The sequence below is a fragment of the Pundamilia nyererei genome, unplaced genomic scaffold, assembly GCF_000239375.1.
Source record: "Pundamilia nyererei isolate P.nyererei 1_Seehausen unplaced genomic scaffold, PunNye1.0 scaffold00038, whole genome shotgun sequence".
In the NCBI taxonomy this organism is placed as follows: domain Eukaryota; kingdom Metazoa; phylum Chordata; class Actinopteri; order Cichliformes; family Cichlidae; genus Pundamilia; species Pundamilia nyererei.
The window spans coordinates 1,378,443-1,404,779 of NW_005187439.1; the positions used below are offsets into that span (position 1 = coordinate 1,378,443).

The 26,337-nt window shown below is 43.9% G+C and overlaps 1 protein-coding gene across 6 annotated transcripts in view; it reads left to right on the top strand.

Moving 5' to 3' along the window:
- Window positions 1–26,337, top strand: part of wdfy3 (WD repeat and FYVE domain containing 3) — a 117,825-nt gene that overhangs the window by 78,416 nt on the left and 13,072 nt on the right. For 5 of the 6 annotated variants that reach the window (XM_013910218.1, XM_013910219.1, XM_013910215.1 and 2 more), the window contains 25 exons: window positions 1,412–1,643; window positions 1,859–2,019; window positions 3,382–3,493; window positions 3,579–3,769; window positions 4,743–4,895; window positions 5,204–5,277; window positions 5,429–5,590; window positions 5,679–5,773; window positions 5,905–6,025; window positions 7,134–7,351; window positions 9,494–9,690; window positions 10,502–10,636; window positions 11,217–11,396; window positions 11,852–12,085; window positions 12,183–12,282; window positions 13,449–13,609; window positions 15,039–15,268; window positions 16,388–16,497; window positions 17,136–17,318; window positions 18,552–18,709; window positions 18,814–18,891; window positions 19,646–19,876; window positions 23,456–23,624; window positions 23,825–23,988; window positions 26,006–26,154. In XM_013910218.1, the coding sequence (XP_013765672.1) occupies window positions 1,412–1,643; window positions 1,859–2,019; window positions 3,382–3,493; window positions 3,579–3,769; window positions 4,743–4,895; window positions 5,204–5,277; window positions 5,429–5,590; window positions 5,679–5,773; window positions 5,905–6,025; window positions 7,134–7,351; window positions 9,494–9,690; window positions 10,502–10,636; window positions 11,217–11,396; window positions 11,852–12,085; window positions 12,183–12,282; window positions 13,449–13,609; window positions 15,039–15,268; window positions 16,388–16,497; window positions 17,136–17,318; window positions 18,552–18,709; window positions 18,814–18,891; window positions 19,646–19,876; window positions 23,456–23,624; window positions 23,825–23,988; window positions 26,006–26,154 (3,998 nt within the window). The remainder of the gene's footprint in view (window positions 1–1,411; window positions 1,644–1,858; window positions 2,020–3,381; window positions 3,494–3,578; window positions 3,770–4,742; window positions 4,896–5,203; window positions 5,278–5,428; window positions 5,591–5,678; window positions 5,774–5,904; window positions 6,026–7,133; window positions 7,352–9,493; window positions 9,691–10,501; window positions 10,637–11,216; window positions 11,397–11,851; window positions 12,086–12,182; window positions 12,283–13,448; window positions 13,610–15,038; window positions 15,269–16,387; window positions 16,498–17,135; window positions 17,319–18,551; window positions 18,710–18,813; window positions 18,892–19,645; window positions 19,877–23,455; window positions 23,625–23,824; window positions 23,989–26,005; window positions 26,155–26,337) is intronic. The other variant, XM_013910217.1, reaches the window with a different exon arrangement.

Genomic DNA, 26,337 nt, shown 5'->3' on the forward strand with positions numbered 1-26,337 from the left:
CACTTTAGTCTTGAGTGCTGGGCGGCCGGAGGCAGAGACAGATTCTCCATCTGCTCTGGTGCCATAAGTTAAAATTCTGAGTAGGTCTGATAGGTCGAAGTCTGAAAACCAAGTTAAGATGCACCGTTTTTCCATCCATCCTGCTGTTTATCCACGGCCAGGTCACAGGGCGGCAGCCTATCGGAGAAGCCCAGACCTTCCACAGTGTAGCAAGCCCCAGGCTGTCCTGTGTATGCCCCAGGTCCTCCTCCATGTAGGACATGCCCAGTAATCAATACCTCGCCCAGGAGGTGCCTGGGAGTCTTTCTAACCAGATGCCTGAACTGCCCCAACTGGCTTCTTTTGATGTTGATGAGTATCAGGTCTACTCTGGGTCCCTCACAAATCACTGAACTTCCCACCCTGTCTTTAAGGCTGAGTCCAGCCACCCTTCAGAGACTTCTGATTTCCGCCACTTGTATCCGCTGTCTAATTCTTCCAGTCGTTACCCAGAGCTCATGACCACAGATGAGAGTAGGGATGTAAATCGACAGCTTCACTTTTACGCTCAACTGTCTCTTCACCACAGCGAACCGGTGCAGCATCCGCATCACTGCAGACGCTGCAGCAATCAATCTGCCAGTCTCCCGTTCAACTGTCCCCTCCCCTCGTGAACGAGACCCCCAGATACCTCCTCCTCTGCTTAGTTTAGAACTGTTAGCAGTAAGCTAAATAATCTCAACGATTTCAATCTGCTTGTTTTCACTGTGCCTGTGACGTGTTTAGAACATAAACGCACATCTGAGCTGTTAAAATCCAGGAGCTGATAGGTCAACTCGATTATTTATCAGCTCCGTCCATCCATTTAATTAATCACTGACGTAAATAGGTAACGCATGCATATTTAATTAGCCTGCTTCCCCAAAGAAAAGGACACAAAAGGAGTTATCAGAGCAAACTATCAACTCATCAGTCTCTGACTCACACTGACAAACGCAGGAGTAAATCATGTGTGTCTGTGCACTGACCCAGCAGAGAATATTAACTGATAAAATCATCAGAGCCTTTGATCTATGATGTTTTTAAGTTCTGTTCCCTGAAATATAGACTTGATGATTATTTAATCCTGTCAGAGGGGACAGCATACGGGACCGGTTCCCAATTAAGTGGGTTCAAACTTCAACTGTGCATATAATTGAAATGAGTTTGTGTGTCTCACATGCTCTGAAGCTCTGTTGTGATCTGAGCCAATAAACAAGTCAAATGTAAGTCATTTCTCTTTGTAGTCTCTGAAGCTTGTGGCGGGCTACGTCTGCATTTCATAGCACAAAAAACTGTCTGAGAACATGAATGTGTCAGCTCAGTCGTATTTCTGCATATCTTATAGAAATCCCTCTTTTGAGTCATTACCTTGACCTTTCCTCTTCTCCAGCTTCACTACATCCACAGCGCTCCAGGCGGCTCCAGCTCCACCAACCCTCCTGTCGTCAGTACTGTTTATGGGTACATAGGGACACCCCCTGCCCAGCGCCAGCTCTCCAGCCTGGTGTGGCGTCTTGGGCCTACCCACTTCCTGGAGGAGTTCCTACCTGCCGCCAGCGTCGCTGCCATTTATGAGCTTGGACCCAACTACGTGGGCAGCTTTCAGGCCGTCTACCTCCCCTGTGAGTCGACCACCAGACCTCGACTTACAGTCTGCAGACCTGCTTTTAACCAGGCTCCAAATCCTTGCTCTACTTTAATGCTTTTCTTTAGTTTTGTTCTGTCATTTAACCACCTTGCATCACTTCTTTTCTCCCAGCGTTCATCCATACATGGCTCCTCTTTTTTTTAAAAATTTTTACTCACTTTTTACCTTCTCCATTTTCCCTTCCTGCAGGTAAGGACTCCAAGGCGGAGGTAGCGCCGGCCTCTCCGGTGGTGCTGGTGCCAGAGGAGAAGGTGTCTTTCAGTCTGTATGCGCTCTCTGTGTTGACTCTCACTGTGGCCAAAATCAGGAAAAGCTACAACAAACTGGACAGCAAAGCCATCGCCAAACAGGTCAGACGCACGACTTCGCAAGGAATTAAAAGTCACTGCTTTAATGTTGTTGTCACCGCAGGTTTGTCTGCTAAATGGAAATCTTACTGTCAGATATTCTGTCAAAGTTTCATTGAAGAATCTATTATTTCCGTTACAGTAACCTTTAAACCGTAACTCTAAATTCAGTTTTCTGTTGAAGTGTGCAGCACACTGGCTGAGATCATCCTGGCTGACGTAACCGACTGAAAAAAGAAACCTGTCTCTCCCTCTGCTACTGTGCCATGTGGTGACGTGTTTACCCTTAGCACAAGTGTAAAGTTTGCAGAGAGGAAAGACTTAGAAGTTAATAAATAATTAAATACAAGCAGAAAAACTCCAAATTGAGGTCCAAAGTGTAAACACACATATAAGCTGTTTTCACACATGGATTTGAGACTATTTCAGGATTGTTAGATTGGGGCATTTTCCACAGACGTCCTTTTCGCAGCAGGGAATCACCTGCTTTGCATGACTTCGTGTTACATGAAGTACTCCATTACATTGGACACATGCACCCTGTCTAGGAAACTTCTAGGAAAGTATAGGGCTGCTGTGCATATCTGGAAATGGCTATGGATGTGCATTCACACACTTAATGGTTTGCAAAGGTCAATTTCATTTTTCAACAGAAAACTCAAGTCCATTGCATTTAAATGATGCATTTAAAGGAAGTAGCACACACAGTCCCACCACGAGTGTGTGTTGGAGCTCCAGATGAGCTCTGTGTTATCTCTTTCTCCACACTTGTCAAGTCATTTCCCAGCCTGCCCGTCTCTCCTGCTCCGTCTCCCGCAGCGACTCACAGGAAGTGAAGTGCAGAGAATTACAGAGGCAGCAATTCTGCAGCACAGACCTGTCACAGAGTAGGAAGACACTCACTCACTGTGCAGAGGGGAACAAAAATAAGTTGTCCTCTCATGCAGCATTATCACTTCCCTCTTAGCAAACTAAGCATAGTGTTTGGGTCTTTCACACCCTCTCACTTGGCTAAACATGGGTGTCATGTTGAGAGAAATAAAACTCCATAAATACACAATTATTCTAAATGCCAATGTTGCATAATGCTGTTTTTACCTTCCCCGAATTAACTGAAAGAATCCAATATTTCATGTCAGCTCAGTAAATCAAAGCTTTTGATCAGATCTTGGTGCAAGACTACAGCGTCTAACAGTAAAACATTCTTAGACAAACATCCACAGCAACAAACGTTTGACTAACAAATGAGGAAATGGTGCAAAGTTGTGTGAAAGCGGCTCTGACGAAGTAGAGAGTTTAAAAGTAACCGTCAAGTTGGTGTGTGTGTGTTTTTAATTTCTGTCATTTCTTTTCCATCTTCTTCAGCTCGCCGTGTCCTCTCATGAAAATGCCACTCCAGTAAAACTGATTCACAATGCCGCCGGTCACCTTAATGGTCCCGCACGCACCATCGGCGCTGCTGTGATTGGATATTTAGGTAAACCAAATCTGCGCGACTCAGTTTACCACACGCTGTTCTCTAGTGGATGAAAACTCACTTGTTCTCTTTCTCCCTCCGTCAGGTGTTCGTGCATTCGTGCCCAAACCTGTGGCCACCAACCTGCAGTATGTGGGAGGGGCAGCGGCCATTTTGGGTCTGGTTGCCATGGCGTCAGATGTGGAGGGACTGTATGCGGCTGTCAAGGCTTTAGTGTGTGTTGTAAAAAGCAACCCGCTGGCCAGTAAGGAGATGGAGCGCATCAAAGGTTACCAGGTTAGTTATTAAAACTTAAATTAAAAGTTTTAGTTACATTTTCTAAAAATTGCCATCCAAACATTCGTAAATTGGGACGCAAGGCATTCGCTTCTCTCACATTTAAACGAATACTGCGATTTGCACAGCATTTATTCACACACGTGGTGTGTGAATAAATGCTCTCCGTTGTACTTTAATGGTGTCGCTTCTACTTTTCTAAATTTGTTTACAAAATGCTCATTTGTCCGAGTGATGGGAGAAGGAAGCGGGAGATCGACAGACGATTGCTGCAGCAGCTGCAGTGATGCGGACGCTGTACCGATCCGTCGTGGCGAAGAGAGAGCTGTGCAACAGCGAAGCTCTCAATTTAACAGTCGATCTACGTCCCTACCCTCACCTATGGTTACGAGCTGTGGGTAGTGACCGAAAGAACAAGATCGCGGAAATGAGCTTCCTCTGAAGGGTGGCTGGCCTCTCGCTTAGAGATAGGGTGAGGAGCTCAGCCATCCGGGAGGGGCTCAGAGTAGAGCCGCTGCTCCTCCACATCGAAAGGAGCTAGTTAAGGTGGTTCAGGCATCTGACAAGGATGCCTGCTGGGTGAGGTGTTTTAGGCATGTCCCACTGGCAGGAGCCCCAGGGCAGACCCAGGACACGCTGGAGAGATTATATCTCTTGACTGGCCTGGGAACGCCTTGGTGCTCCCCTGGATAAGCTGGAGGAGGTGGCTGGGGAGAGGGAGGTCTGGGCTTTTCTGCTTAGGCTGCCGCCCCCACAACCCGGCACCAGATAAGCGGAAGATGGATGGATGCTCATTTGTCTCCAGTTACATATTTTTTGAACGTGTTTCTGTGTCAGACTAAGCACAGACTACTGTTAGTGACAGTGTGATTAATGTGAATATGACCCAGCAGTGAGTTCACAGACTGAAAGACAAGTTTAAGTCTGTACACAAAGACAAGTAAATGCGTATTTGTTTTGTCTTCCTCCTTAGTTGCTGGCTATGCTCCTAAAGAAGAAGCGCTCGCTGCTAAACAGCCACATCCTCCACCTCACCTTCTCTCTGGTGGGAACAGTTGACAGCGGCCACGAAACCTCTATCATCCCCAACTCCACGGCCTTCCAGGACCTACTGTGTGACTTTGAGGTGAGTGTTTACAGGACCCGTTGACCCATAATGCTTGTGAGCCAACTGAAATAAGGACATTAGTGTGCAGCTGTCAAAGAAAGCTTGCCTATTTAGCATTGATAAAAGTCTTGTTCCACTTAAACCCGTCTCGGCTAATAAAACGGAGAGTTTGCAGGTATATTTTTGCATTTGTTAGAACAGGAAAAGAAAAAAAGTGTTTTTTTGATGTTGAAGTGTTAAGGAACTGAGCTACTCTGTGCCAGAAGTTTGTGCTGCCAGAAATGAGTTGTGCGGCAGGGTCTGAGTCTGCTCCGTCTGCTCCTCAGGTTTGGCTGCACGCTCCCTACGAGCTCCATCTGTCTCTGTTCGAGCACTTCATTGAACTGCTGACAGAATCCAGGCAAGTGTCAGAAGGAAGTTTCCCTGAACAAGAAACAGATCACATGAAGAATAAAATGACTTTTATTTTTTTGGAACTGCTGATTGGCACAATTATTTTCATTTTAACGTGAAAGCGTCTCACTGCGTGTTTTGCTGACTGTGTCGAATAGTGAGGCGGCTAAAAATGCTAAACTCCTGAGAGAGTTTCAGCTCATCCCACGACTGCTGCTCACCCTGAGAGACACCACGCTGTCCCAGCCCACTGTCGCCGCCATCAGCAACGTGCTCAGTCTGCTGCTGCAAGGCTTCCCCAACCCGTACGACCTGCTGCGGTAAGAACGCACTCGTGTAGCCGCTACGTGAACGTCGGCGATGATGATCCATGCCAGTGCAGCATAAGACCGTTTGCTGTCTCCACAGGTTCGGCCAGTTCATCTCCTCCACTCTTCCCACATTTGCGGTGTGTGAGAAGTTTGTTGTCATGGAAATCAATAATGAGGAGAAGATAGACGGAGGTATGAGTGATATTAGTGTTGATCTGACTTCTTGCACCTCTATCCTAAATAACGTGTGGCCAAAAGTATATGGTCAGTGCTTGACTGTTTTTCTATCCTTAATAAATATGAAACATTTGGTGCATCTGCAGGAAATGATGATGACTTTAGTGGCCTCCTATCAGCAAACCTCATTCTGCTGAGAAATCGACTGCTGGACAGCCTTCTTAAACTGCTTTTCACCACGAAAGAGAAGTGCACAGTTAATGCCCAGTAAGACACCGCTCTCCTCCAGACGTTGTATAGATTAAAAAAATAGCAGTTAGAGCCATGCCACGTTGAACTAGAGAAGTAAAGTTATGCTTGTAGCTTAATGACCATCCACAGACTGCAGGGGTACAGACACACATATCTGCTAATAATAATTCCTAACTAACATACTCTGATTTCACTCTGAAGCACAGAGCTCTGGGATCGTCTGTTGGTAGAATTAACTTCTCTTTAAGCCACATTATTTTAATAAATAGGCAGCAACACAAACATGGTCGCAAACTCCAGTTTAGTGATTCTGGTTAGCATAGTTAACACCTAACAGGCAGATACAGCCGCCTGTGTCAGCATTTACCATCTATCAAAGCTGCCATAATTCTTACGTTATAACGTTAAACCTTAATAGTCTTAAAAAGATGTTTTATTTAAAAATAATAATAAATGAAATCACCCCATGCAGTTGTTGTGAAGATTTAAATTAGCTACAGAGATTAAATCTGTTTGTGCAGTAGGCTGTTAGCATGCTTACTTATTTGTGTAAAGTTGGGTACATAAATGGTCAAAGATCTGCTGCTCATTCATCACTTCCTGCCTGCAGAGACTGCAACAGTGAAAACACTTTTATATGGTCTGAGCTTGGAGGCACCCCAAGTGGGCAGTTGAGGAACTGCAGTTTGCAAACTAAGCCAACTAGCATTTTTAATTTTTCTAGCCTTGGGTGTTGTTATTTGCTCCTTCTGTCATATCTGCTCATCCTGAAAGCTTCAAGTTAAAATGCAAACTCTCAGGCTGTCTATTTATTTTGAAAACTATGAATAATCAATCATAAAAGCGCCACACAACATTATTCTTGTTCTTTGATCTTTTACAGACTTTTATCATTAAAAAGCTATTTAGCTCCAGTTATTACTGGAATATGGCTCAACTTGACTCAAATAATGGCAATATGCCCAGCGGCTGACAGAGATGGAGATTAGAATGACACTGGTTGATATAATTTAGCAAAATAATGAGCAAGCAGAAGCAGAAATATTGACAAAGTATTTAAAATGTTGTGAAAAGAACTGATATTAAAGTAACAGTAAACCTGCAAAACTTTTTCTCCCTGCAGGGCGTGTGAGGAGCTGGTGCGAACGCTGGGCTTTGATTGGCTCCTGATGTTCATGGAAGAACATCTCCACTCCACCACAGTGACGGCAGCTCTGTGGATCCTGGTGGTGCTGCTGTCCAATCAGTCGATCCTCAACCGCTTCAAAGAGGGCCTGTGCGGAGGAGGCTGGCTGGACCACACCGACTCCGTCCTGACCAATAAGATCGGCACAGTGCTGGGTGAGTGCAGCAGCGTGGGTTCGCTGTCATCGCAGCACAAAATTGGAGCTGAGAGGCTGGATTTGGTTAACATTAGGCACTCGCCTTTGAGGGATGTGTGCGTGTATTAGCTCCAGACGTTCAAACCTGTAAGCACCCGCTCTCAGAACAGTCACAAGTAAGAAATCGTGATTTCCAAGGTAAATACTGTATGTTGTAACATGGCTCAGCAGACGCCTCTCCTCACTCTGGCAACGCTTTCCGTCGGAGTTGGCCTTCATTCAGCAAACAGAGAGCTGCACAGTTTGTGCGCCGAACAGCCAAGGGTTGGTTCTCTCATTTTCACCCTCCTGCTCTCCCCTGCTGCTGCATCATGCCATAGTTCCTTTTGAACTCAGTGGTTTTCAACTTTCTCATTGCTCAGGCGTAAAAACCATTCTGATTCTTCAAAACTGGATTTACCAGCCTGGAATAATTTCAGATGTTGATGTTTGCTTTAATATTTCCATAAAACTTCTGTCTAGAGCAGGGAGATATGGCCAAAAATATTTATCACGATATAGATTTGAAAATTTGCGGTAACGATATAACTGACGATATAATTGATGCGAGACAAAATGCAACTCCACAACTTTACTAGTGCAAAAAACCCCATCCATGTATTTTCACTTAAACAAGCAGCTGTTTTATGTGCATTAAACCTATATAAACATATCCTGAGCATAACCATGTATAATATCCACTGAAGTTAAAACGAGGTGCTTTGCAACATTAAACTGCAGTGTGCCAAATAAAAAAGTCAAATACGTATTTTCAGACCATAAGGTGCACGGGATTATAAGACACATTAAGCAAAACAAAGCAGTCAGATGAATCAAACTTTATTAAACTCATTCTTCTTGCTTCCTCCACTTCTGTACCATTGATTCATTAATGCTGTATTCTATCACAGCTGCTCTATTCCCATGTTGTTGCAGTATATTAATCATTAACCTTGTATTGTGGATAGATTATCTCAGTTGTTCTCCTGACTGAAGTTTGGTCCGTTTACAGCATCCTGCCATGCGACTGTATTTGTCTCTAACCATCAGGAACCTTCACGTTAACTTTTATCGAGTGGAAAAGTGTTGGCGTTCATCCTCCAGCTTCACTGTTTATGCTAACATAGCTGTGTCGCTAGCGATCACGTAGCACATCATTATATACCAGCTAGCCCAACTTCAGTAACCCTACAAACATCACTGCTGTTTAGTTTCATAACTTCATTTATGTTGGAAGTGATAGCAGAGCTGTACGTTTGAATTTTTTCAGAAATCTCTCAGTCAGAACATGCTATATCATGCTGAGGAAACTAGCGAGCTAACTTCCGCTAACTTCCTGCTAACTTCTACCTCCGTTAAATGTAATAAATTCTGTTTTCATGGATGCCTGGATGCTAAACTTCATAGTTACACCTGGTAAAGCAGCAATGCTGATCGTTTTATTAAAGATGAAAGAATTTAGACAGATTTTTACTCTCAGTGATGCTGCAGTGTTCGTTTGACTTTGGGACCTGAACGATCTGACGGACAAACACCAAACCAGTTCCACATCACTGAAGTGGCACCATTTTCACAAACCTATTCTGGTTCATCCGTTTCACTCAACGATCCGCCTTCTCCATTCTCATTCTCCGTTGCCGCCATGCTTTTTCGGCCATGTGCGTATGAAAACAAAGGCACTGCGCATGCGCGTTTTACCCATATTCTATTGCGATATGGGAACGGTATAATATGGCCCAGCCCTACTTCGGTCTTTTATTTGTATTTATTACACCATAACACTCCCGCAAACATCCAGGTTGAGAACCATTGCTTTAGCTCTGGAAACTCCCCATTAGAGACTTGCTCTAACAGAATGAGGCTATCAGGTAGAAGTCCTTAGTTTTATTCAGATTTGGAGTTTTTCTTTTAGTGTAACAAATCTGTTTGGCTTTGATTGATTGTGTTAGTTTAGTCCTGGATTTTTACTGCAGCCATCTCCTTCATAGCTTTGCTTCATTAAACCCAAAAGTGGGCACTACACCTGCATGTAGAGCTGCCTGTAGGTGCAGTAGTCATAGGGTGCCACCCTTTTACCTTTGTGCTTTATTTTTAACATTCACTCTCTCAACTTTCTTTTTAGGATTCAACGTGGGTCGCAGTGCCGGCGGGCGCTCCACATTGCGGGAGATCAACCGGGACGCTTGCCATTTCCCAGGATTCCCTGTTCTGCAGACACTGCTACCCAAACACACCAACGTACCTGAACTCTACTTCCTGCTCATGGCTCTCTTCCTGCAGCAGCCTGTCATCGAGCTCCCAGACAGCCTGCAGGTACATGTTAGTATACCCAACCTTCTTTAATAATAATAACTAAACACGTTTGTTAGCCTCAGGGCTTAAAGTGGACCTATGCTGCTCATTTCCAGCTCCAGATTTGTATTCTTGGACTTTTTAGAGTCCCTGCACCTTCAGGTCAGAGTACAGTGTCAGTGAATTTAGGATTCTTGGAGTTGCTGCTCAGGACTTCATTGAATTCATTGAAGAAGCACTTCAAAGTCTGAGGCCGTGTTTCTCAGACAGAAAAAGGTGGTGGAGGGTTAGATTGAGATTATGTCTCTGGGCCTTTGGAAGGCCTCGTTGTCCCCCCAGAAGAGCTTGAGGTGGGCAGGGAGAGGGAAGTCTGAGCATCTCTGCTTAGACGGTTGCCCCTTTAACCTGAACTCTGATAACCATCACAGGCTGGATGGACCGACTCTTTAGGGAACTTTGCACGATTCACAGTTCAGAATTATCCTTATTTATCTCATTCTTGGCCATGGAGTACTCCCTCAGGTCATCCACTCTGCAGTTATGCATTTTATATCTTACCAGTGGGACCCAGCCAACAGTGAGAGGACCAGTGCTTTGAATCAGCCGGCCCTCTGTTGCCCCACCGACCTCCTGTTCAAACAGAAAGTTTACAGAGCTAAGACAGCAGAAGCAACACAGGGATTACCACGCTGAATGAGGAAGAGCATAATGGGTTCACTTTTAAACCTGAATTTGACCTGTCAAACCAGCTAATGAATAAATACAAAAGTGGACTCGTTTAATTAGATTTACATGTATCTGTGTGACCCAAACCCAGTGTCTGTGTTTGTTCTCTCAGTTTGATCTGGACTCTATCTGGACCTTCATCTTTGGCGTGCCAGCATCCAGTGGGACGGTGGTGGCCTCCATCCATAGCGTTTGTACTGAGGCTGCTTTCCTGCTGCTGGCCATGCTGCGCAGCATGCTTAACCTGGTGAGAACCTCTAAACCTTCAGACGCGTTGGTTTCTTGATTTTTTTTATTTTTTTGGTCATTTCCAGCTTCCTTTACAGTAGCACATGCTCTAAATAAGTGTTTTACCAATGTAGTTTCCTAAACACGAACATTAATCTGCAGCCAGTTTCACAAAGCTTGTTTTTTGTGTAAAGACAGTGGAAGATTGAACAGCGATTTCTACTTGACTACAAAAAGCTTTTGGGATAATTGTTGAACCTTTTTAAGCCATTATTTGCTCATTAAATTCAAGGCCCTTTTCATAGAAGTGCATGTTTTAACAGTTCCTAACAGCAAGCTTGAAAAGCACTCACATGTGATTATGATCAGTCTGGATTCTGTGAAGGTTTTTCTTCTAATCTCCCGTCACCTTTAGCGCGCTCATCCCCTGCATGAGAAGCTTCACTAGACCGCCCGTGGGCTTAGTGTCAATAACTGCTCTGAAAAGACTTTTTATTTATTTTTTGCATCAGTCTGAGATTTGAACTGTTAAACTGCTGAGATTTTAATGGAAATTCTTCTCCAGGTTTCATTGCGTTGCATCTTTTGTCTGTTTCCAGCCTTGGCAGTCAGAGGAGGAAGGTTCCTGGCTCAGGGAGTACCCAGTAACACTCATGCAGTTCTTTAGATACCTTTACCACAACGTGTCCGACCTTGCACCAATGTGGCACAGCCCAGAGTTCCTCTGTGCCCTGGCAGCCGCTGTCTTTCCCTTCAACATCAGACCGTACTCTGAGATGGTAAGTCTGTCCTTTATTTTTTCACTTAAGCAACTTGAAATAGAAGTTAAATTCTGCACAAGGGAAGAACTTGCAGTGAAAATAATCTTGACCTAAAATTGCTCCAATATCTAACTAGTAGCGTTTCATCTTCCTCTCCACAAAAATGTAGAGTTTAATTTGCTGTGATCACACGTTCTGATTTGTAGTCCCATCAACACACAACAGATACCCAGTAAATATCCCTTCAGGCTCAGTAAAACTGTAACTTATTGCCCTTCTGAGCCATGGGCCCTCTTATCTTGCTCTCCAGTTTGTTTCCTCACAATAAAAGGTGTTTGTGTACAGCTGCAGTGTGCTAGCCTTTGAATTAAGATGTATGGCTAAGATTTCCACAAGTCAGAGCAGCAAGAACTTGGAGGAAACAATGATCTGTTCATGAAAGATGATCTTGATAAAGGTCACATTCTTTGTAGGTCAGTGATTTGGACGATGAAGCGAGTTCTCCCACCGAAGAGTTCAAAGCCTTCACTGGGGACTCTGGCATGAACCGCAGCCAGTCTGAATACTGCAACGTGGGCTCCAAGACGTCCCTGACCAACCACCCGGCCAAAAAATATGTCTTTGACTTCATGAGGGTTCTGATCATGGACAACCTCTGCATGACCCCAGCCAGCAAGCAGACACCCATCATTGATATGCTGCTGGAGGTAAGAACACAGACATGAACCCACATTCCAGATGCATGGATAGGAAACACTCTAACATGGCTGTTGCTTACTTTTAACTTTATGTTGGTTTTTTCAGGCTTCCCCGGAGCGCTCCACCAGAACTCAGCAGAAGGAGTTTCAGTCCAACATCCTGGACAGCGTCATGGAGCATCTACTGGCTGCTGATGTCCTTCTAGGTCAGCAGACTAAAGTTTTGGTTTCTTCTCTCACCTCCAAACTAGAGGCAAGGGGTGTAATGTATCATCACTATCACTGATGGCACTTTCTCTATTTCCCTGGAGTCTACAGTTAGTTCGGACACCCTGCTCATTAGGTCCATTCTTATTGCTTAAATCCTGCTCTTGTACATAAGCATGCTGCAGGACAGCTTAACTCTTTCTTTGGCTTTGAACAAAACTGTGATGGAGACATCATGAGTCAGCAAATCACAATGTGAAGGCCGGAGATCTGCAAGCACCTTCAGCAGTTTCTGTTGTGCTTAGAGTATTGTCCTGCATCTATCTGAGGAAGAAAAGAAAATCTGTGCACTTCAAAAAATGTGAGACAGCAAAAATCATCTCACTTACCTTTCTTTGTTTCCTTAGTAGAACACAAAATAATCAATAAAGCCCATATTCCTGTCACACTGTTCTGCTAAATCTCAAAGGTAATATCTGTTTGCAGAGGCGTGAGATGCTTAGTTTTGTTCAATCATTTTAAAAAAGCTGCTGTTTTTACACTCGAACAGTTTCTACTGTAATGAGGAGGAAACGCTTGCAGCGTGAGACCTCCTTACTCCTGGAAATACAGACCAGCGCGACGCCCGCTCATGTCCTGTGTATTCACCAGGCATGCACTTCCTCTATTCTCATATGGGACCAATCAGAAGTCACACAGACTTTGAACTGCGTAGCTGGCAGGTGTAACCAGGTTTTCACTTGCACCTCCATCAGGCAGTGTCAGTGAGCTCATAGTTAATAAAAACTAAGGGTGAAAAAAATATTAACTGAAATAATAAAAACCAGAGAACCTTCTTAAACACTTTTATTTTTCCTATTTTGGTCGTATTCGCCATCATCCCCGGTATAAGGAAGGTTCAGTGTATCTGTTTATTGAGACTGGGATGTGTATGCTACTGTGTCATATGTACTCTGTCTTTGTGCTGATTTGAACTTCTTAAGTCTTGCAGTCAAACGTCAGAATCTAAAACAAACACTGATTTTTTTTTTTAATGTAAGCAATAAAAGACTATAATTAAACTGGTCAGAAATAAAAACTCTCCAGCTAAATAATATGAAAAATACAGAAATTATAGCTGAATCTGTAAACCCTCTAACAGATGTGTGACTGACTCTCTCTCCAGGCGAAGATGCCTCGTTGCCCCTCAGCAGCGGGGGCAGTTATCAGATTTTGGTCAACAACGTCTTCTACTTCACCCAGCGGGTGGTGGACAAGCTGTGGCAGGGCATGTTCAACAAGGACTCCAAGCTGGTGGTGGACTTCATTGTGCAGCTCATTGGACAGGTACAAGCAAAATGACCTCAGGCTATTTTTGGTCAGCTGATGGTCCAAAATGTAGATTCACCCAAATAAATCCAGTGTTTTCAGATGTTATACAAACGGAAAGTCTCTGTCTGTCTAAGGCAGCGTACGTCCTCCCTTTATGTACTCACATTGTGTAGCTGGAGGCACTAGTATTTTGTCTGGTTTGTACACACATTTAATAGTCATTAGATTCACAAACACAGCATAATGTAAATCCTGTATTGTTGGGAGCAGCCTGCATTGTCAGACTGACGTTTTCCTGAAGAGGCCGGAGGCAGAGAGACGGCGTCTGTGACGCCTGAACTGGAATAAGAAAGAAAACAGTCCTTAGTCGTCTTGCAGTTAATGCAACCAGTGCAAAGTGATGCTGGAGCAAATCAGATGGATGGGGTCCTGCAGGCCTCATTTTGGTAGGAGATGGGCACCAAATGAAATTTGGCTGCTGAGGTGTGTTTCTTATATTTGCTGCTTATTAGATTCAGTTTCTTTGTTTTGTTATTCTAAATAAGGGTTACAGTGGTACCCCATGCGTATGCTTACATGGAAATGCTTTTAGCAACGTAGTAAAATGAGTCGTGCATGGACTTTGTCTTCCCTTTTTATGCGGTGGTTTGTGTACACATTGCTGTGCAGCTGAGAAGATAAGCAGATTATTTTCAGTAATTCATTTTTCGAGCCATAATGCAGTCCCTGAATCCTGGAAATATCCCTCAGTGGATTCGATGGCCATCCATTTCATCCTGAGGCGCACAGTTTGGAACTGGAATATATTTGTTATTAATTTCGTCAGTCATTTTGAAATGTACCCACTTTCTACTCAGTTTTCTTTGGAGAAACTCCAGCTGGAGTTACTCCTTAACAAAGTGGTTGATTAAAAGGAAAAGATGTGTGATGGGTGGCACGGTGTGGTACTTCCTGCAGGTGTGTGAGTGAACACCAGGTGCTCCGGTTTATTCCAACAGTCCCAAATGTATTTGTCTGTAAGACTAGAAAAGAGGTTTTCTATGTGAATAATATTCATTTTCAGTTTTTAAGACTTTTTCTGTTTCGGGCTTAAAACTGGTTTTCTCCCAGTTTTGCTTTAACACAAAACGGGAAGCTCCAAAATCTGGAGCGTACTGTTAGAGCACACTTGAGTATGAACATGCAGAGTATTGATTTAAAGTCTAAACACATGTTTATAAATAGCAGATTTTTCAAATAAGGCCCTTTGAGGCCCTTAAGCAGCATTCCAACACCACAGCTACGTTCACAATCCTCTGCATTCCTAACTCAGTGTAGCCCCGTTACAAACACAAATCTCCTCCTGCAGAAATTTTTCCTCAGCAGCTTTATTCACATGCACTTCAGAGCATTAAACAGCCGTAACTGCTTCTCGCTTGTTTTCCTCTCGCTCCAAATTCTCCAGTCTAAGAGGCGTTCGCAGGGACTTTCTCTCGACACCATCTACCACTGTCTGAACCGGACTGTGCTCTACCAGCTCTGCCGACCCCACAAGACGGTAGCACAGCAGGTGGCCCTGCTGGATGCCCTGCGGGTCCTGACCGTCAACCGCAACCTGGTGCTCGGGCCAGGCAACCACGACCAGGACTTTGTGGCCTGCCTAGCTCACTGCTTCATCTGCCTGCACAGCGGGAGGTACGTTCTTTACATGGAGGCTGCTGTAGGCTTTTTACTTTGATTAATAGCAGCAGACTATAGAAGTGCATCTATCACACCAGCAGGTGCTGTGTATGTAGGCACTCTGATATTGGTTATTCATACGTTGAACTAAATTTTCTTTCCTGTATCATTCTTTCAATATGTATTAGGCTGAGTAATAATATACTTCAGTGGTAAATCCTGAAGGTCAAAAGTAATAATATTCTTGGGTTGTAAACACACACATAGATGAGATGCATTAAGACATGTTAATGAAGCGCTTTAGTGAAATGTTGCTTTGCCAGTTTGTTGCGCTGATTGCTTTATTTGTGCTGCCGTAGCTCTTAAAGCTGTGCTGGTTGTGGCCACTGTGCACAGATGGTACTTTATTTGGATGCTTTGATTTAAAAGCTGGTTTTTGTTTTAAATAAACTGTAAATAGGAGTGTTTAGCATGTTTTCAGACTCACACTTAAAGGTGTTCAACAGATTTCATAGTGCAGAAGAGCTCTGGATTGTCCACATGTCCTGATAAAACAGAAGAGCTGAAGTATGCATGGAATAAATAATCAACAAACACGTTTTCTACGGTTATGTCACAACTTCTGTTTGCAAAGGACAATGATGTAAAGGGTTAGAAAACAGAAAAAACACAAATCATTGTCCTTTTTTTTCTGCACAGAAGACAGAAGAAAAGTTTGCATCATGTGTTTATTTTGTTTACTATTTTGCCGTTCTTGTAGTTAAACTCGGTGAGATTATCTGAGTCTCCCCCGCAGGAATGTTTGTATAACTAATTACCGCCGGGTCACACCTCCTTATGCTTATTTTCTCAAACCTGGACTTTGTCAGGTTTGCTCACATGCTGGTGGATTGTGATAGCAGGGGATGTATCTGGTTCTGGGGGAAAAAACAACATTTCTTTCCTCACACAGCAGCAGGTGTGGACAGACTGGATGTCCAGCCATGTGGTGAACACAACCTCTCTAACACGGCGCTGTGTTTGACTGCAGAGATCAGACCTGTTTGCCGTGGAGAAGCCAAATAATCAAACCCTCCTGTCAGTTCTCTGCAGGGCAGCATGATACTCAGCTCCTGTGTGTGTGTTTGTGTGCAGTAGTGTGGACGGCTTCGGTTTGGAGGCGGAGGCCAGGATGACGACCTGGCACGTCATGATGCCCGCGGAGAACGAGTCTGACACCACGCACAGCCACGACGTCAGCGAGGGTGAGGCAGATTCGTGTGTTTGACTGCGTGCAGAGCCGCTCTGACCCTGATGACCTCTGCCCAGATACTGTTGTCACTTTCTTGCGTGACACATCCTCTATATAACAGAATAACTTCCGTTTATTTACACGTTATAAATCGTTTAGGCCCAGCTATGATTAACAGTGATATGGAGTATTTAAATGACAAGCAAAGCAGATGATCATGAACAGTTAAAGATACACAATAGAAATAAGAGGATACGAGAAAATGAGAGGAGTGCAAAAATAACCCGAGTGGTTTAGAGACCTGTCTGAAAGAGCGACGTCTCCTGCAGTTGTTTTACCATCAATCAGTCCCCTCACTCGTAATTTTAAAGTCCAATGAGTTTGTTCTTGTCTTAGAAACACTCGTCTTCATATATCAGCTGTGAAAATAACCCAGAAAGTCGCTGAGGTGTAACACTTGTATTTTTGTATGTTGTGGTGCGGCATGTGTTTAGATGTTCTGTTCTGTGCTTGTGGAGGAGGTGAATGTGGGTGAATTACAGACAGAGATGGAGGGAGAGCTTAATGAATATTTTATGTGTTGCAAAGGAATTTTACAACTGCTCTGCACAAAAACAGACAGGAAAACTCATTATCGTGTTTCCTCTGCAGGGCGGCAGCTCCTGCTGAAGGCGGTGAACCGTGTGTGGACGGAGCTGATGCACAGCAAGCGCCAGATGCTGGAGGACATCTTCAAAGTGTCTCTGCCCTGCAATGACAGAGGACACGTGGACATCGCCACAGCCCGTCCCGCTTTGGAAGAGCCGGCCCTGAAGAGCTGGCAGAACCACCTGGGTCAGTAACACTGTGAAAAACACATGCAGAGGAATAAGCACGCAGTCTTTCTGCTCCCTACTTTAGCTCACTTTTTGTTTTTCTCTGCTTTGAGTAGCTGAGTGTTGCTCATGCAACCTTGAGATAACTAGGTCAGCCTCTTTTTGTTTGACAAAATAAAGTAACCCCACGGCCCTGCAGACAGAGCCTGTTATTTTCTGATCTGCTGTCTTTTTAGCTAAGCTATTGCTTATGTAAGCAGATTGGTAAATGACTGTCATCCACCAGCCAAGTTTTGACTCGTGTGCTGATCCAGGCTCTTTGGCAGGCAACCAGATGTTGTTAGAAGTTCTCTTTGAATTTGTAGAAAAGACCCTAAGATGTTTTTCCTTTGCTAAGCACTTATGAAATATCTGTTGTAGAAGGAGCATTATTTTTGAGAGAAGATATGATTAAATTAAAATTTGTAAATACTTGTTCTGTCTCACAAAATCCCCTTTACCTTCTGTGTTAGTTAAATCTTGGAGACATCCCGAGTAAGTTGTGCTCTTGCTGGGAAAGCTGAACTTCTGCATCACAGAGCTGTGGTTGTGAAACATGCACAAAACTGTGAACCCACAGCAGATCAAAGTAGTTCAGACTTTTCAGATTTTCTACAGTTATTGTCGAACATCTGTTTTGTGTAGAAGAAGAGAAACCTCTGCTTTTCACTGGCTTCAGTGCAGGTCAGGCCTCAGCCCCACAGACTGACAGAGAGAGGAAAATGTGTATTCAGGAACCAGCTGGTGAGTGGTTGTTGGAGGTTGCCGGCAGTCAGTGGGTGAAAGAAGTGGCTAAGAAGTCTACAGTGCTGCACCAGAAACCTCGTGCAATGACTTTGTTTGCCACAGTTGCCTGTATTTTGCATGTTCGCTGTAGTGTGGCAGTGAAGCTGTGGAAAGTGTGGTGCAACTTTTACTTTGAAGGCAAACGTTCTCCGTTACCGGTTTGAGTCAGATTTTTTTTGTGGGCAGCTTTAGTAAACAAACAGAGGAAGGAGATTTTTGTTGCATCATTCCTATCAGGGAATGTGCATTTTCCCTTTGGAGCACAGAGACTAAGCACGAATTTTACAGATTAACTTAAGTAATAAAATCGCATTAACACCCTCTGTCATCGACTTACATGTTTTCTTTTACTGTAAACAGCAGACTGTTAAGATAACCACAAGGTAAAAAAAAAACTGAATGCACTTTTCTCTTTTCTGCCAATCAGTTCATGAGAAAAAGTACATCAGTCGTGGGGAAGCAGTGGCACCAGCGACTCAGTCCAAACTGTCCAGAGTCAGCAGCGGCTTCGGCCTCTCCAAGCTGACCGGCGTCCGGCGCAACAAGAAGGAGAACAGCCTGAATAAGAACAGCCTGTCTGCACAGGTACACGGAAAACAACAAGCACACATACACACGAGCATTTCTTACTTACGTGTACTCTCTGAGTCTGAGCGCTTCAAATACAGGCTTGTATTTCTGGTCCACAGGAGACTTTCCAGTGGATGTTCACACACATCGCTGTTGTCCGGGACTTGGTGGCCATGCAGTACAAGGAATATCAAGAGGTAGTGCATCTCAACTCCCATTAAGGTTGCATACAAAATGTAAGGTGCAGTAACTCCTAAATAAATGACAGTGTTTCATATGGAAACGAGTTCAGATGTAATTTTTGTTTTGGATTTCTCTTCAGCTAGTTTTCACAGATGATTTTCTTCTTGTAGTTTTTGTTTTTAATTTATTGTTTTCACAGTTTGTGTCAGTCTTTTCAGTTATTGCACAATGAGCAACTTACAAAGTTCAGAACAGCTGTAAAAAGTTGTGACTCACAGCCACGCTGCCCTCCTGTTCTCAGGTGTGCTTGCTGTAAATGTGATGAAAAACTAAAACTGAAGGCTTAAAGTTATTTTATTGGTTTCTGTAAATGCACAAACACATCGAATTTAGCTATAACAGCCTTTCACTCATGCTTGCTAGTGTTTGTACTCATCCTGGATGGTTTTAAGCTGTGATCACACAGATCCTGCATCCATACATGTGGTTACCAGGTGGGAACTTTCTGTTGGTCCTGTGCAAAAGTTAAGAACAACTTTGCACAAAGTTTATTTTTGTAAAGTTTCCTTAAGTTATTTCTGTGATCAGCGTCAGCACAAACCAGTGTGCTCTAACAGTGCAGTCTGATGTGACTGCAGGACCACACAGAAACTCTGGACGGCTACATTTCACAGCCCAGTGTTGCAGTCGTGACATTTATAATTCATAGCAGTATTTTTTCAAGTGACTCAACGCACTCTTGCTTCGTCCATCCTCTCCGTCTCGCAGCGGCAGCAGAACGCCCTCAAGTACGTGACGGAGGAGTGGGCATCCATCGAATACGAGCTGCTGCGTGAACGAGGCCTCTGGGGCCCGCCAATCGGCTCCCACTTGGACAAGTTTATGCTGGAAATGACGGAGGGGCCCTGCCGAATGAGGAAGAAGATGGTCCGCAATGACATGTTTTACATCCACTACCCGTACGTCCCAGAGACGGAGACCAACACCAACTCAGCACAGGTACTCTGCTTTAAATCGGCATTCACACGTTCCCACAAACCCCTCCAGGACTTTAGCAGATATGAAAGGACTCGTGGTAAATATTCATTTGAGGAATGACATTAGCAAGACGAATTAAAATCTAAACTGCACCTTTTTTACACCCAGGAGAAAACCTCTGGCTCCATAATATCTCAGTTTTCTCCAGTTTAATTACAAGACAGAGATGCAAATTAAATATGACAATACCGTAAAGAGAGGCATGCAGCCAGCGTAATGTCACCCATAGTTTGTGTTTCTATTTTTAAGCCTGAGGTTAAGCGTTTAGACTGTCGCTGTCAACAAACTACTGACTGTAATACTATCGAGAAAGTGTTGGGGTCATAAATCAAATGTGCAGTAAAGTCATTTTTTAAATAGACTTAAATACTTGGTTTAAAGCACGTCAGCATTTTCTTCCCTTTTTAAATCCAAAGGTTACATTTACATACACAAAAAGACCTGGGGCACCTACACACTACCCCGACAGGGGTGCCTGTGCCATGGAAACCCATACCATGAAGCTCCCTGACCAGGTTTGGAGTTACTGGGATCCATTGATGTAGATCAGGGGTGGGCAACTCCAGGCCTCGGGGGCCGGTGTCCTGCAGGTCTTAGATGTGTCCTTGATCCAACACAGCTGATCTAAATGGTTAAATGACCTCCTCAACATGTCCTGAAGTTCTCCAGAGGCCTGGAAATGAACTAATCATGTGACTCAGATGTGTTGACCCAGGGTGAGATCTAAAACCTGCAGGACACTGGCACTCGAGGCCTTGAGTTCCCACCCCTGATGTAGATAATATCCCACTGAGATGCAGTGAACTCTGTAGGATCACGGCTGGGTGCTTAATATCCAGAGATTAAGAGGTGTGGCCCCAAACTTTGTCCATAGAGTGTATCTTCATATACAGTCAAATACTCAGATGTTTATAATTGTATGTCAGTAACATGTGTCCAATGACATGAGCACAATATTGTATTTATAATATTTCAAATGTCTCACGGGGTGTTTTCACATCTGTGGTGTTTAGTCAGTTTAAATGAAAAACTGGTTCATTTTTCTCCTTGGTGCAGTTCGTCTGTAAACACAGAAATCACATTCAGGTGGGGAAAACCAACCACACCAAGATGTGGTGTGAACATAATCCGACTTCCATCTGAACCAACTACCAGTTGTACTTTGCAAGTTTGAGCTAAAAAGCTTCCTGTAGTCACGTTTGCACATCATCCTCTACAAAGCAAAGGTCCGTGCAGGTTAGCAAGTAGCCGTGAAATGAATGCAAGTTCTCCAATAATCCCAAACACAGCACCTTTTCCTGTTTCTACTTTTGTTGCTCCCGCCCCAAACACATCTGGCGAACGAGACAGACTGAACATTCTCACTTGGTTTCTTGGTTTGTAGTGAAGCGTTTTGGTTCGTGTGTAGTTTGAATTTTTCTCTGTGTGGAAACAAACAAAATAACAGGGAAAAGCCAAAAGTTTACAAACTGATCAACTGACTCAGATCAGAATAAACTATAGGTGTGAAAACACCCATACTTCCAGACGTTCACCGACAGTAGTGCAAGTCCATGTCCACAAATTCAACAAGTGTGTCAACTAAGCAGCCGGAAGCATAACAAAGGACACCAAAGTCAGTGAGCTACACTGTGACAGCATGAAATGTAGCCAAAGTGAAAGAATATCAAAGAGAAGAGGCTGAAACTGGCACGAGCATTTGTTTGAACACATGGCAAAGAAAGTATTTTAAGCATTTTCAATAAAACATGGCAAAGAAATCCAGTTTGTTTCTTTTTGAATTGAATTGAAAATGTCCTTCTTGGTGTCTGTAACTTCAGCCAATCCCCTGCAGAGCAGCAAACACTCCTTAAATAGAGCTGTAGGATGAGCTCATCGCTGCCCTGTGAGGCAGTGACACAGCCGGTGGCTCACTCTCCCTATCACTGAGACACATTTAGCTTTGTTTGCTCTACAAATAATCCCTCCTCTCTGTTTGCTCGCGGGTGCCTCTCTCCACTCCACAATAATTTATTTGGTCATGAAGATTCAGAGAACGCTTCAGGGATTCCCAGTTTTTTGTTTTTTTTACTTTTTTCTGTTTCGACATTCAAGCTTTGAGTTGACTGGCTCGGTGTGTCGCTGTCGAAAGATGAAATCATCCAGCAGTGCTCAAATGGAAACTACACGCATAAAAAAACAAACCTCCCTGTTCCTGAAGATGCCCTTTAGGAGTTCAGATTAAGAGTTCATGAACACTTTATGAAGAGTCTCCTTTGATGCCTTCTGGAAAGAATTTAATTAAGTCCAAATTCCCCGCGGCTTGGTTGCTAATGTATAATTTAATCATGCTCGAGGAGCAGTTGCAGCTTGATAAAGCCCCGTTCTTGTGCCATGGACTTGAATACCATTGCTTGCCGTTTTCACTTTAAGCGTTGGAGCTCATTTGTTTTGGCTTGCCTGCCTTGTTTGGCCATTATTGGAGGACACGCCCCCCACACTGAAGATTCTTCCATTTGATTCCACTTAAATGTTCTTGTTAGGAACAACCAAAAACACATAAAGCTAATTTAATGACCCCGTGGTTTAATTTAGTTCACTTCTCATTAGACAGTTCCAGTTCACAACAACAATCATCTCAAGTTGTTTTATATAGCGAGGCGCAGCCTCTACAGAGAGAACCCTAACAGTTAGACCATCAAATTTGGACTCAAACCTTGTAAATATTTCTCCCAATTAAAATCTAAAAATGTTCTTTTTTACATTTAATTAGCCTCTCCAGACTTTAGCATGAGAATAAGAGGATATGTAGGATCATGTGGCTTTGAGCTGTTTGTTGCTTAATTGAAAAACTTCCCGTGTGAGATATTAAATGGCCATATCCTGCGTGTCTTTACCTTCTTCAGCACGCCTGTCCCCCTCTGGTGCCCCTTGATTCCTCACCTCTGGTTGGGGTCTTTGACTGTATTCAGGTACCTTCTGGAAAATCCTGTTTGGCCCCCACTGATGCTTGCTGTGACTGCATGAGCGTAACATACATGTTGTTTTAAACCATGCAAGTCTGTGTGTGTGTGTATGTGGTCATGCCAAAATGTGGTCCAGGGGATGCGCAGTACCAGGAACTACCACAAAGGTGACTCGGGCAGATATTCAAATGCCCACCTGTGTGTCTGTGGACAGGGTGTGACAACATGAATAACATGGTACCAGTGCATTTGGCTTTAACTCTGGGAGTGGAAGAATGAAGCAGACTGCCTGTGGATGTGAAATCTGAAATACAGCACAGGCTGAACCACGTCACCACTTCACTGCGCTATTGCAGCAAGTTTCTGCCCTGTGTGATGCTCCTCTCACTGAAATTCTTGCAGCGTCACGCAGGAGCCGTGCAAGGCATCGTCAATATATCGACCTTTTATTTTGATCCATAGAATATAAAGATGAAGAATAACTAACTGAAGCATGTGTTTTCTGTTTTGACGCTGACAAAGCCAAATTTTTTAAGTCTAATCAAAGTGGAGTCATGCAGGGCTACATGGTCTCACCTCCTCCTCTCCTCCCCAGAAACCTCTGCGTTACCGCCGCGCCATCAGCTACGACAGTAAGGAGTATTTCATGCGTTTGCTGTCCGGAAACCCCGGCATGTACCAGCACTCTGTAGAGCACAGCACCGAGGGAGAGACCACGCACCAAGAGCTGGAGCACGGAGAGGACACCATCGCTAAAGTCAAAGGTAAAGAGACGGCACTGTGGCACTGATGCTGTTAGACGTAGAGTAAGATTCAGAGAAATCCTCATTTGGCCTTCCTTTCTAGTGTTTCATCTTCTGAATGGATTCAGGAGTTCTGTCCTTCTCTGTGGGCTGATTAGTTTCTATCTTAAGTAAGGAGGTGTTGCCTGTATGTAACACTGTGTTTGCACTGTGCTCCTCAGGCCTGGTGAAGGCTCCACTGAAGAGGTCGCGGTCCACAGCGGACGGTGCAGATGAGGACAGTCAGGACCAGCTTCAGGAGCAGCTATTAGAGTCAGGAGGCCCCGAAGAGGAGCAGAAGACTGACAACACGTCCCTGCTGAGACTCCTGGAGGAGGGAGAGAAGGTCAGTCCGAGGGAAGCACATAGATATGAGTGGATAATTAACATTGTAGTAGAATCATAGTGTGTTTTACACCTGAGCGATTCCTGTGCTGCAGGTGGCGCATTTCAGCCAAATATACTGTTCAGTATTGACTGGGAACTTTGTGACGATTCATCAAATGATTGCACATAGTTGTTGCAGAATTGTGACACGGTGTCTTTAGCGAGTTTGGACTGGACATGTTTTCCCATTTCTCCAGTTTGTGCAGGAACATCTAATCTTGCTGCAGCAGTCAGATTTTTTCGCTTTGGCTAGTTGGCAGCGTGTGACAGAGAACTTTGGTTGTCTTTCCAATTCCTTTGCTTTACAGTCACACACGAGCAAACTGCATCTTTGATTTCTAAAGTTTTAGATTTCAAGTTTCACGTCTCCTGTTATTGACTTTCTTTATGTGATGAGGTATTGCACTGCGTGTCCAGTCCCAGGATCTCATCTGATAAAAAGACCTTTTAAATAGAACACACACACACACACACACACACACACACACACACACACACACACACACACACACACACACACAATATAAAAGATATAACCTCCAGGTCTGAAAAGTGCCTTGAACCTGCATTCTTCCTGATGGACAGCAGGGGGCAGCCTCCCTGGTCCAAGAACAAGTGTGAATGTATAGCTCTATAGACTCGTGTTTGCTAATACCTCAGCAGCACCTTAATATTGAGTTTACTTCATGAACTATGGTTCCTTTTAGAGTGAAGTAGATGATAAAGCAGGTTAGGATTTAGGGCATGCCCACCTGGTGAATGACTGCCCTCTCACTGCCACGTGTCTCAGGCAGATCTCATTCATCGTTATTCAGTTTGAAAACACCAAGATGATGTGACGGTGGCTACCGCCGTCTTTTATATACAGTCTGTGAGCACACTACAAAATTATTCCTGGGACTTGTAGTTTTTAAGATATATTTAAGTATATATAAGCATACATAAGTAGTTGGATGAATCAGCTTTACTTTCAGGCACATGACATTTTCATCTATTTTCATCGCAAATTATTGTTTTTGTTTTTTTTGTTAACCCCAAAGTAAGAAGGCATCTGTTAAAGCTTTAAACTCCCTGCTTGATGTTACTGAAATATTGTGAGACCAAGGATCATTCCCACAGGAGTGACACTTGTGCAGGATTGTTTTATGTAGTATTTCTTGTCAAGGAGAACAAGTGTAAATGCATGTGCTACCTCGACGTATTGTTTCCTAGCGTTGAAGTTTATTTATAGCCGGGCATATCGGTAATTCTGTGACCTGCATTTTAAAATTCCAGGAACAGAGATGGTAAACACATTGACGAGCTAAGTCGAGGAGGTCACAGAGTCCGTGTCTTGGAGTGCTGGACGAAGACTGTGTATAAAAGATGGGCTTAGCCGCTGACGCATCGGTCATCTTGGCATTTTGAGACTTCTTACTGACGATTTGTTATCCAATCAGGAAAAGTGCTCGCTGAGGTCACAGAGTAGGGCAGCCTGTTCAGAGACTCCAATACAAACTGGTCTCTTTGCAGCCAGAGAAGTCGTCTTTGCTGCCCAATCAAAAAGCGAGTTTCTCTCTATACTGTCTGTCAAATAATAAGACCTGCATTAAACAAGCAAAATAAAAATGTAACCAGATATTTGTGACATTTCAAAAGGAGAAATTAGTGAATCAAAGCTTTTTAAGAAGAGGTTGGTCTGATCATGACGTACCTGTATCACCTTTACACGTCCCTGAGTCGCGCTTTCGAGATGTTTTGTCAGTTTTTACAAGAAAGATTAATTATTAGCTTTCTGGGCTCACGTGCCTCTAAATGACTGTAGTGTTTCTGCTCAGGTGGAGCATTTGATCAGAGGTTTTACTCAAAGCTACTTCTCCAGTGGAGAAAGTACACTCATTTACTTGTTCCATGTTCAGAGGAAATTCAGCTGGGGGGCTTTCCTTTGTGTAATTGACCTCTCTAAACTTTAGCTAATTAGCTGTTGTGCGTTCCAGATTCAGCACATGTACCGCTGTGCCAGAGTGCAGGGTCTCGACACCAGCGAGGGTCTGCTGCTGTTTGGGAAGGAGCACTTCTACGTCATCGACGGCTACACCATGACCGTGTCCAGGGAGATCAGGGACATCGACACGCTGCCACCCAAGTAGGTTCACGCCTCTGTATCCGTCCCTCACCTGACGGGGGACGCGGGATCGGCACTCTTTCTCTGAATAAAGGATGACATCATTCCCGTGGACGCTGCAGTGGAAATTTCTGCTGCTGGGATGATGTAATGCTGCCGATGGAGCATGCGCTGTGAAAGTCCGCAAAGCTTTTCTCATATTTA